This window comes from Streptopelia decaocto (genome assembly GCF_964273445.1).
Source record: "Streptopelia decaocto genome assembly, chromosome: 7".
Taxonomy (NCBI): Eukaryota; Metazoa; Chordata; class Aves; order Columbiformes; family Columbidae; genus Streptopelia; species Streptopelia decaocto.
The window spans coordinates 68,371,150-68,382,499 of NC_138661.1; the positions used below are offsets into that span (position 1 = coordinate 68,371,150).

At 69.6% G+C, this 11,350-nt stretch overlaps 1 protein-coding gene across 1 annotated transcript; it reads right to left on the reverse strand.

Annotated features, from left to right (window-relative positions):
• Window positions 1-968: 968 nt before the first annotated feature.
• Window positions 969-7,871, reverse strand: PKP3 (plakophilin 3). The gene is made up of 13 exons (XM_082058555.1): window positions 7,364-7,871; window positions 6,392-6,468; window positions 5,494-6,212; window positions 4,989-5,112; window positions 4,667-4,871; window positions 4,256-4,430; window positions 3,877-3,994; window positions 3,473-3,637; window positions 2,959-3,144; window positions 2,315-2,468; window positions 1,973-2,165; window positions 1,783-1,870; window positions 969-1,408 (listed from the first exon to the last, which is right to left on the reverse strand). The coding sequence occupies exons 1-13, from the start codon at window positions 7,596-7,598 to the stop codon at window positions 1,373-1,375; spliced, it is 2,475 nt and encodes an 824-aa protein (XP_081914681.1). The 5' UTR covers window positions 7,599-7,871; the 3' UTR covers window positions 969-1,372.
• Window positions 7,872-11,350: the final 3,479 nt, after the last annotated feature.

An 11,350-nucleotide genomic window follows, 5' to 3' on the forward strand; every position in this document is an offset into this window, starting at 1 on the left:
AGGCTTCCTGAGAAGCACCATGTTCCTGCCCCATCCCAGGGGCTGGGAAACAGCCGGCGGGGCGGCTGCGGCACGCTCTGCCCCCAGAGCCCCCGCAATAAAACGCTGCTGCACCCAGCGAGCCTGGTCCAGCTGCAGGGACCTGGGTGCCACCGGTGGGTCCATCTCCACCCTGGGCAGGGGGGCTGGCAGCGCCCTGCTGTGTCCTGTCCCCGGACAGGTGTCCCTGCGCCAGCGTCCCCGCCGTGCTGGCCCGGAGCAGCGCCCGGTCACGGCGAGCGCGGTGTCACCGCAGCGTGAGCCCCACTGCACACCCGTGTCCCCTCCCGTGTGCCAGTCGAGCACAGGGACAGGTGGGCACGTTCAAGGCCTTTATTTCGGGGATGCTCAGGGAATTTGTACACGGAGAGCTGGGGACAAACACACCATGACACCCCCGTGCCGTCACACTGCGGGGGCCGCCCCAGCCCTGGCTGCGGCCCCTCTGCCAGCGCTGCCTGGCGTCCCCCCCACCCCCTGAAACTACTCAACCTCAATTCCCAAAAGGGGCGCGATGCCCCCAAGCACAGGGACGCCCCCAGCACCAAACCCGCTGGCAAAGCGAAGCCACCCGCAGCGCCCCAGCCCCGCTGCTGCCGTGCAGGGAGAGCACCGGGCACCAGGGACATCGTGCCACACGCCGGTGACACCGCCCAGCACACACCAGCGCTGCCCTGCCCCAATCCTGCCCATGCAGCACTGTGGTCCCAGCCTGAGCCCCCCAACCGGGCTGTACAGGGACAATCCCCGCGGGGTGCAGGGTTGGGGACAGTCCCACGGGGCGCACGGCTGGGGACAGTCCTGGGGGGCGCACGGCTGGGGACAGTGCAGCTCCGAGGTCCCCCGGCCCTGGCAGCGGGGGCACAGCCTCAGCCACCCCCTCACAGCCACCCGCAAAACCCTGGGCAGCCTCCCCTGAGCTCCGCGCAGCCCTGTCCCCCCACCCGGGGCAGAGCAGGGACAGCCCACGGCGCACCCTGCACCCCCCGCACCCCATGTGCGCAGTTCGGGGTGTCCCCAGCAGCACAGCTTTGCAGGACCCCCCAATGCTCCTGCCCCGCCCCGAGACAAGCCGAGCTTTGCAGCAGCTTCTAGGAAGCCCTGAGTGCCACAGGGCTGTCCTCACCAAGCAGGGTCCCAGCGGGGCCCCTGGCAGAGCCAAAGCCGTTGCTGCGGCAGGAGCGTCCCCAGCAGGGAAGGGGACGTGGCGCAGCGGGAGGCACAGGGGACGCGGTGAGGACTACGCTATGGAGCGGGTTGGGCGACGAGCGGTGTCCTGGGCACGGCCGGCAGCAGGTGCGCCCGGGGTCAGGGTGGGCGGCCGGGGGTGTCCTCACAGGCCCAGGAAGTCCTCCTTGCGGTACCCCTTCTGCAGGGACACAGGTCACCGTCACGCCAGGGACACCTGCCCTGGCTCTCCCGCCCGAGGACACCCCCACCATGCTGGGCACTGGCAATGCCAACCCAAACCCGCGCCGGTACAGACAGGGCCACGCTGTCCCCATTTTGGGCACATGACTGTCCCCACCCCACTGGCACAGGTGTCATCGGAGGGATGATGCTCTGGGGACATCCCCAGCCCTCCAGGAGCGGGGCGTGTGGACTCGGGGCATTTCTGGCAGCACTTGGGCGATGTGGCTGGCGGGGTGAAGCCCCTGGCCCTGACTCCGCTGGGATCCACCCTCGGGATCTAGCCCAGGATCCACCCCCGGGTCCCAGCGGCAGGGGGCTCGGGGTACGTACCATCTTGAAGTCGCGGTGCAGCTTGGTGTACTGCCACATGTTGCCCAGGAGGCTGGCCGCCGCTCTGGAGGACTTCTCGTTGTCTGAGCTGGGACAGGCACGGCACAGTGAGTTCCAGGTGCCGCTGGGTGTGGGGGCTGCCCAAGGATGTCACCCAGAGGGGCCGGGAGGGTACACAGAGAGCTCCCACCTGTCCCTTCTCTTCTTGATGTAGAAGAGCTTCCTCAGGCCATCAAAGTAGACGATGTCGCGGGCGGCCATGGGACTCTCCACCACCAGGTTGTTGAGCACCGCGATGATGTTGACGATGACATCGGCAGGCGGTGCCTTGTCCCCCACGCTCCCCGGCAGCTTCTCGATCAAGTGGCTGACCACCTTGGTGGCTGGGGGGCAAAGGCATCACATCAGGGCTGGTGGCCAGAGCCAGGGGACAGGCAGCAGCCTGGGGATGAACCTCACAGCCTCCTGGGGCAATGGGGGGACAGAGGGTGCCCCCGGCGCTGCCCCGCAGTCCCGGTCCCCCGGCACTCACACATCTCGTCCTTGTTGCGTGCGTGGCGGGACAGGTTGCGGATGAGCCCGGTGAGGGAGCGGAGCTGGTGGTGGTCGGCGGTGCGGACGCGGTCCAGCACGGGGTTCAGGATGCGCTCCTGCTCCAGCGCCAGCCGGCTCAGCACACCTGCCCACTGCCGGGAGAAACCCGCTTGGGGACACTGCTGGGACCACAGGCCACCTCCTCCCTCCCCATCCACCTCCTGCTCCTGGTCAGGGTGACCCAAGCCCATGACAGAGCCCAGGGAACGGCAGCAGATGTGCCAGGGGGGTCAGTGGGACATTCAGAAAAGGTTCTTCCTCCAGAGGTGCTGGACACTGAACAGGCTCCCAGGGAGGGGTCACGGCCCCAGACTGACAGGGTTCAAGAAGTATTTGCACAGCACCCTCAGACACACGGTGTGAACTGTGGGGTGTCCTGTGCAGGGACAGGAGTTGAACTCCATGACCCTTGTGGGTCCCTTCCAACTCAAGGCTCTCTATGACTCTCTGCCCAGGTGGGGAGCAGCACAGTGGCCACATCCCCGCCCAGGGCAGGTTGGGACCAGCCCCCCCGGCGCGGCTGTGCCTGCCCAGCTGGTGGGACACCCCGGAGGACAGGCCCAGGCCAGGGACGCCCCTCACCCTGCGGTCCCCGGCGGTGATGTTCTGCAGGGCGCCCGAGGCCGCCTCGGTGGTGTGCTTGTTGAGCTCGCAGCGCTGCAGCAGCCGGTTGTAGATGCCGACGATCTGCGGGTTCCAGAGCCACTCCATGCCCTTGGGGTCCTTGGAGACCTCCGTGAAGGTGACGATGTCCGCGTTCAGGTAGTGCTGGGGTGCAGACAGCACGGTTAGGCTGGTCAGGGATGTCCCCTCTGCAGCACCCTTCGTTGCTGGTGTCCCCTCGTCCCCCCGTCCCTAGGCTCAGCGCTGGGCAGCTCCAGGCAGGTCACCCCGGCTGCGTCACACCCCGTGGCACAGCAAAGTGGGGTTCAGCACCCTGATTCACCCTCCGCTGAGCTCACCCGTGTGTCTCACCCATCAGCCAGGGCCGGTGTCCACCTCCGCCCCAGCGTCACCTCCGCGCCAGCCGCTGCCCAGCGCCAGCCCCACCCCGGTGACACGGTCATGACGGTGCCCACCGCTCCCAGCGGCTCACCTCCCGCGCTTTCTTGCTCTGGGGGCTGAAGCAGCCCACCAGCTCGCCGGTCACCGTGCCGCCGTTGCGCCGGTGGCCCTCCAGCCGCTGCAGGGAGGACGGGGGCATCTCGTCGTACAGGCGGTACGAGAGGTTGCGCAGGACGCAGACGGCGTTCTCCACGCTCTGCGGGGACACGTGGGGCAGGGGGTCAGTCCCTGTGCCGCCTGCCAGGGCATCTCCAGCCGGCGCGTCCCCTGGGGCTCCGCGGCCAGAGCCACCCCGGTGACACCGGCAGTGGGTGCCCCACTGTGCCAGTAAGCCCAGAAGGAGCCAGACTGGTTTTCCCACCGTCACCTCGAGATGTGCCTTTGCACCACGATGCTGCGGGAGGGAGGGAGCAGCACACAGACCCCCGGGCTCACCTTGTCCTCGGACTTGCCCACCTCCAGGGAGCTGTTGACATAGTGGATCATGGCGTCCACCAGCCCGTGGCACTCGCGCATCTTCTGCCGGGTCTGCTGGCTGGCAGAGCTGAGGTTCCTGCGCGGGGAACGCGGGCACATTATGGTGAGAAGGGGCTGCCCCACAGCCACCCCCCACCCCTGGGCACCGCCATGGGGAACCCCTGTCCCGTGGGGCCAACCAGGCTTTGCCTCGGTGCACGAGCGCTGCAAGGGATGGGGACCCCAGAAACGAGCCCTGGGACCTCACTCCCCACATCTGCAGCACAGGGTGGGGTCTCTTCCTCCCCCCAAAACTTCACCCACAGCAGGAGGGCTGGTGCTGGCCCAGAGCAGGTACCTGAGGAAGCCCGTGGAGTTGTAGAAGATCTCCGCCTCCGAGGGGTTCTGCTGGATGACACCCGAGCCCCCCAGCCCAGAGAGGGGCACCAGGACCGTGTCCGTGAGCTGCTCCAGCGTGTCCCGGGCCAGGCGGTCCTTCAGGTTGTCACTGGAGGAGAGGTTCCACAGGATCCCTGCGCAGAGGGGACCCTCAGGCCCGGCATGGCTGGGGGCACATCCACCCCACCCACCTCACGGGGGGCTCGTGCCGACCCCCGCAGCCAGGAGCAGCCACGGGACAGGGTGAGTAACGATGGCACAAAACGCTCACCCCGTGGAGCGCCACCCCAGCTTTACTCATGGGGCGGGGGGACCACCGTGCCCCTCCTGGGGGAGGAGGACCCCTGCCCAGCCCGCCACCGTCCCCGACCTGTGACATTCTTGCGGAGCTCGTCATCGGGCTCCCGCAGCGTCCTCATGAGCTCGTAGATGCCGTTCTCCTCCACCAGCGCCAGCTTGTTCTCGGCGTTGTCATAGATGAGGTTGCGCATGGCGCCGGTGGCATGGCGCTGCACCTCCTGGTTGGGGCTGTTGAACAGCTTCACCAGCTTGGGCATGGCCTGGAGGCTGCGGGCCTGGGGGGACAGCCCGGCGCGGTGGGAACCCGCTGGGGCTCCCGCGCCTCCCCCGCCCCCCGGTGTTCCCCACGGCAGGGGTGCTGGGGCAGCCCTTGCCCTCGCTCCGGTGCTCACCTGCTTCTTGGCGTTGCCGTCGCTGTAGCACTTGTGCTGGAGGTATGCGGCACCGAGGACCTGCAGGTTGGGGTCGCTGGCGATCAGGTACTTCACCGCAGAGGGCAGGTCGATGTCGTCGAACCTGGGAGCCAGGGGAGGTGAGGGACAGCCCAGGCAGAGCCCCCCAGGGCTCCTCCACCACGTCCTGCCTCTTGAGGGGACCCCCCAACCTGCCTTCCTCCCCACCAGCACCCCTGGGCCACGGGACAACAGACCCAGCTGAATCTTCTGCCCTTGTGCTCCAGGATGTGCCACAGGCCACATGCAGGACACGCTTGGGGGTCAACCCACACCATGGTCCATCGCTATGGGGCCAAATTGTGCCCACTGTCTCACCCCTCCTCCCGCACCCCTTGCAGCAAGGGAACGCCAGACAAGAGATGGGGGTTCTGCCCTCAAACCGGCCAAGTGACCTGGGTGGGGACAAGGCCAGGCGGTGGCCGAGCAGCCCGGTGGCACTCACCCCCCCGCGTGGCGGCCGAGCAGCGTGCCGTGCCCGTTGTACAGCTCCATGGCGCGCTGGTCCTGCAGCCGCTGGCCCGACTCGGCCAGGCTGCGCACGGAGGGGGCGCGGGAGCTGCCGTGCTCCCCCAGCCCCAGGTAGGAGCCCCCCATGCCCGCCGCGGCGCTGCCGAAGGAGCCGGCGCTCAGCCGCGAGCGGTTGTTGCTCTGGAAGCGCTGCAGCGTGCGCATGGCGGGCGCGCGGATGGTGCGGCTCTGCGCCACCTCGCCGCCCTCCAGCCACTCGGACGGGGCCTTGGCGGCCGAGCCGGCGCTCAGCTGCCTCTCGAAGGTGTAGGAGCGGGCGAAGCCGCCGTTGCCTTGGCTTTTGTAGAGGGGCCGGTGCCCCAGCGGGTCCAGCTGCTCCGAGATGACGCTGTAGCGGTCGTCGGCCATGGCGGGGGGCGGCAGCGGCCCATCGGCCAGGCGCAGCGAGCGCAGCGAGAGCGTGTCGAAGTTCTGCCGGGGCCGGTAGTTGCGCTCGTGGAAGGAGCTGGGCCGCGGGGAGGTGCTGGTGGCCAGGGGCACGGCGTAGCTGGGGCCGTAGCCGCGGCCCTGTGCCAGGCCCCCGTTGCTGATGGTCGCCACCCGCTTGTGCGAGGTGAGGTCCACGGCCGAGCGCGAGGACCAGCCGCCGCCCTTCAGGGTGCCAAAATCCTTCTTGGGCAGCGGCTGGTACAGCTGGGGGGAGAACACTGGGTTATGGGGTGCCCACAGCCCTGTTCCCGCTCCCCACTGCAGGGAGAGGGATGGACGGAGCCAAGAGCCTCCCCTGGCGCAACCAAGGCTGCAGCCAGCGGCCGCATCCCCGGCTGCCGCGGCGACGGGCGCTGGGGTGGGGGACAGCCCCCAGTACGTACCGAGGCTTTAGGGTCCAGGCCGTTGCTCTGGGAGCGGGAGCTGAAGGAGGAGTGCAGGGCTGTGCCATACTGACTGCCTGCGGGACCGAGACGGGGTCAGCGTGAGACCGGGGGGCAAGGGAACCCCTGACTCATGCCCAGGGACCTGCTTTGGGAGCCACGGTGGCGTCAGCGGCACCGAGGCGACGAGGGAGCGGGAGGACGCTGCCTTCGCCTGCCCGCTGCCCGCGGGAGCAGGAGCGGCGGCGGCCGAGCTGAGCAGTGGCCTCCCTGCCTTTCATCGTGCCCTGGCGGCGAGGCCACTAATTGCCCCCTGGGTGGGGAGGTGGCGGCTCAGCCCGGTCCCCTCCGCCACAGCCGGATCGGCAGCCCAGGCACCCCCAGAACCCGACCCAGTTCCACCACCCGGGGACGGGAGCCCGGCAGGGACCCGGCCACCCCGCTGCGCCCCACGCCACCCTCCCGGGGCCACCGACGGGCACAGGGAGGACGAGGACAGGGAGCGCGACCCACACCCGGGCAGCCGGGGGTGCCGGGGTCTGTCAGCCCCGGCCGGGGGAGCGGCGCCGCAGCGGGTGAAGCGGCAGGGCGGAGGCCGTGAGCGCAGACGTTAAATGGAGGCGCTTGGAGCCCGGCCAGCGGCACCGCTCAAAGGCCGGGGAGACGGGGAGGGATCCGCCAGGCGGGAAAAACCTCCCCCAGCCCAAAGCGGGGTGCAGGGACCCCATAGTGCAAATCACCCCAGGGGCAGGTGGGGAAACTGAGGCATGACCCCTGAGCGGGGAGAAACGAGCCCCCGATGGGGCCGTGCCGCCCCATCCCCGGCGCTGGGGGTGCAGCAGGGGGCTCGGGGTCTCAGCCAGGGTGGGGTGACCCCCCGGCCCCAAGCTGGGGCATAACCCAAACCTTGGTGCCAACCAAGGGCTCCCTCCGCCCGTCCCGACACACGTGCCCGGGGCGCGGGGCGCTCACCTCTGGTGCCGTCGGCGTGGTCGGGGCCGTCGGGGCGGGCGGCCGCCTGTCCCCGCAGCATCATGCGGATGCGGACCTGCTCCTGGACGCGGGCGCTGCGCAGACGCTGGGCCTCGGCCGCCTCCCGGCCCCGGCCGTCCAGCTGCCGGTCCGAGGGCAGGGCCAGCGAGCAGACGCCGGCCTCGGGCTGCAGGGCCGACAGCAGGAAGGGGTTGGCGGCGGGGGGCTCCTGCATGGCTGCGGTGCGGCCCAGCCGGCGCGCCCGCCCTGCGCAGGTGAGCGGCGGCGGCTCCCTCGGCCCCAGGGAGGCTCCCGGCACGCCCCGCCGCCGCCACGCCTCGCCGGGAGGGAGGGGACCACACCGAGCACCCGCCGGCACCGTCACCGACACCGACACCGTGACCGACACCGTGACCGACACGGGCACCCGGGGGCGACCTCGCAGGGACAAGGGTGCGGGGGAGGCGGATGGCCCGGGGGGAGCGGGGTGGTCGTACCTGCGGTGAGAGGCACCCCCAGGCAGCCTCCCCATTGCCCCCCAGAACCCCTGACAACCCCAGCAGTGAGCCCCAGACCTATACATGGCCACAGCAAAGAGCCCCAGACCCCATGTTGTCCCTATGGCAAGACCTGGACCCCCACATGGTCCCCCAGAGCAGCCTTCTCATTGAGCCCTGACCTCCACATTGTCCCTTCAATGAGCCCAAGACCCCCAAGCAACCTCCCAGGAGAGCCCCAGACCCCCACACTGACCGTCTGGCAAGCCCTAGACCCCCGCATAGCCGCCTGGACCCCCACATTGTCCCTCTGGCTAGAACTGGATCCCCACATGGTCCCCCAGACCTCAACATTGTCTCTCTGGCAAGTCCCAGACCCCCGCATGGGCTCCCAGGAGAGCCCCGGACCCCCAGGTGGCCCCACCACTGACCCCAGCCCCGGCAAACCATCCCGGCACAGGGGGCCAGGCTGCCCAGGGGCCGGAGTGGGGGCTAATTGACGGTAATTACTGGCCTGGCCTTCCCTGCTTTGCTTTTCAAATTAGCCGGGGAATTAAAAAACAACAACAGTAATAAGAAAGAAAAGGGGGTGGCTGAGCGCCGGCAGGAAGGAACGCGGTGACTCAGCCCTGCCGTGGCACAGGTACTAATTAGGCTCGCCCCGCCCGCCCAGCCACCCCGGGCGACCCCGGCACGGCCGCGGCGGGGGACACCGCGTCCCCCAGCCCGCCGTGCCCGGGCCCGGCTGCCGCCGTCCCCGCGGCGCCGTCCGCACCGCTCCCTCAGCCCGGCTGGCCGGCCGAGCCGCTGGCTGCTGCGCCGAGCTGCGCCGTCCCAGCGCTGCCGTGCCCAGCGCTTCCCCGGCCGTGCCCGCGGCTCGCACCGCGACCGGCCGCGCCAGCCGGTGCCGCCGTTTGAAGGCCAGCGTGGCGACGCGGCCCAGGCAGCGCGACCGGGCTCAGCGCCCGGCGTCACCGCTCGGGACCCGCCTGGCAGCCGCGTCACGGGCTTTGCCGGATGGGGTTTACAACACCCGGCGATGACAACGCCGGGATGGTGTTGACAGTGCCGGGACGTTGATGACAACGCCAGGATGACTTTTGTGCTTGGATAGGAGGTGAAAAGGGCGGCTGTCCCCGCGGAATGTGCCGCCGTCAGCAGGAGCAGCGGCTGATGCCAGGGCGGGGTGGCAAGAGCTGCGGGCGAGCGTTCTGGGGTGACCGTCCCCGCTTTGCTGGCCTCCCGGAACCCCAGCGGGCTGCAGCGGGTGCCACCATCCCACCGCGCCTGGGGACCGATGCGGGGGGGGACCCACCTCCCCAGTTCTAGGGGTGTTCAAGGACATCGCAGGTTTACCAGGAGCACCCACTTCGCTTGGGGGTCACACCTGACCCTTTTGGGGTGCAGCACCCAGGGGTAACCCCAAGGCCGCCCCTCTTCTCCCGCTCAGCACCACCCCCCGGGCGCGTCGGCGGGTGCCCGAGTTTGGCAGCGCTGAGCGGGGCGCTCCCAGCCCGCGTGAATCACGGGTCCCGCAGGAGCAGGCGGGAGGGCGGGTCGCTCCCCATGCAAGCCCGTGCCTGCCCCTTGTCCCCGTGCCAGGCACCAAGGGGTGCAGGGACGGCCCCAGGAGCCCCTCTGCCCCCTCCGGGGTCCCCAGGCCTGCTGGCAGCCCCGCTCCCCAGGATCTGCCTCCCTTCCAAGCCCGCGTCCCCCAGAACAACACCACCCTGCAGCTTACAGGTGAAAACTGGGGGGTCTTAGCAGAGTTTGGAGGGGTTCAGGCAGGTTTGAGGCTGAAACCGGCAGGACTTGCCTTCTACGTGGGTTGTTAATAGGGGAAGGGGTTGGGTGGGAGCAGGGATGCGCCAGAATGCTTAAAACCCAGCAAAGCGGCACACACAAAAAAACCCACAAACATCTGCAGCAAAACAGGGGGATTCCCGAGGGATCTGGCCAGTCAGGGCGACGCAGGGTTAAACAAACTCGGCCTGGGGGTCCGTAACGTAGTCACTGACCCCCCATCTCCTTCTGGGGTGACAGAGCCATGTCCCCAGGGAGACCCCCAACTCCTGGCTGCATGCTGTCCCCTCCCGCCCCTGCGCACCACCGAGTGCCCGTCCCCAAAACCGGGTCCCCAGGGGAGCCCGCGGCTGCCGGTGCCACCAGCGGTTCAAGTGGGGAGTGGCCGCGGCGGCACCGCGCAGCCCGGCCACGGCGCACGTGTGCCAAGAGCCACGCCGGGGAAACTGAGGCACGAGGAGAAACAGAGCTTTGGACAAAGCTGCCGGACCCGCCGCCCGCGCTGTCCCTCCCCACGCTGCACGGGGATTGGTGGCAGTTCAGGGACCCGCGCTGGGGACAGCCCCCGATGGGCACATACCTGGCTGGGCGGCCCTGGGGGGCCGTTGCCCTGCAGCATCTCCAGGCAGGCGGGTGCACCCCTGGGTGCCGGCGGGTGCACCCCTGGGTGCCAGCGGTGCCCGGCGCGGGGTGGGCGCTGGCGGCGGGGCGGGCGTGGGACCCGCCCCGGGACCTCGCCCCACCCGTCTCCTCCCCGGGGTGCGATGTGCGCTCCAACCCGCTCCCTCGCAGCCACGCTCGGGATTTCGGGGCTCGGGGCGACCCCGCCAAGCGCCTCAGCACGGCTGGGGTGCCACGGGGGCCCGGGGGTCCTGCTGCCCCGCCCCGGGCAGCGCAGACGCGTCCCAGCCACCTCTGTGATGCTCAAAAACCCCATCGGTCCCACCACCCCCACAGCCACAGCCCAACATGTCCCTCCCACTGCATCCTCTGAGCCCCCCAGCACCCATGGGTGCAGCACGGAGGGTCTGGGGCTGCCGAAAGGAGCCGGCGGAGGGGAGGCAGAGCTGGGGGGGCAGGGATTTTGGAGCACGGGGGCTGCCCCGGGGGTTTGCAGGGAGCGTGTTTGGGTGCGTGGGACGGAGCAGGAGCCCTTTGAAGCCAGATAAGCTGAGAGGGAGCGTTTGGAACGGGCCAAACCAGTTTGGGGGCCGTTGCTTCCACCAGCACTGCAGCCCGGGCCCCACAGCACACCCAGGGCTGGGGGGGCTGCCGGGAGGGGACCCCCACGGGAGGTGACCCCCCAGCAGAGCCCAGCGTAGGGCAGGAGGCTGCCCAGGACCTGCTGCTCTGAACGAGGGGACCTGCCTGCACCCCCTGCCACTGGGGGCTCCAACACCCGGCCCGAAGAGGGTCCTTGTGGTCCCCGCATAGTCCCTGTGGTCCCCACGCAGTCCCCATGTGGTCCAACAACCACAGCTCAGCCGCTGCCAAAGAAACGAAACCCTCCGGCATTTTGCTGCCAGTGCTGCCCCAAGAGCCACCATCAGCCGCCTCCAAATTGTCCCCCGGGTTTTGCAAGAAACCCCACCTGCCCATGCTGGAGCAGCGTCCCCGGTGGGGACAGCGCCGGCGGCAGCAGCTCCAGCAGTCCTGCCAGCAGCAGCTCTGGCTGCGGCCGAGCCCG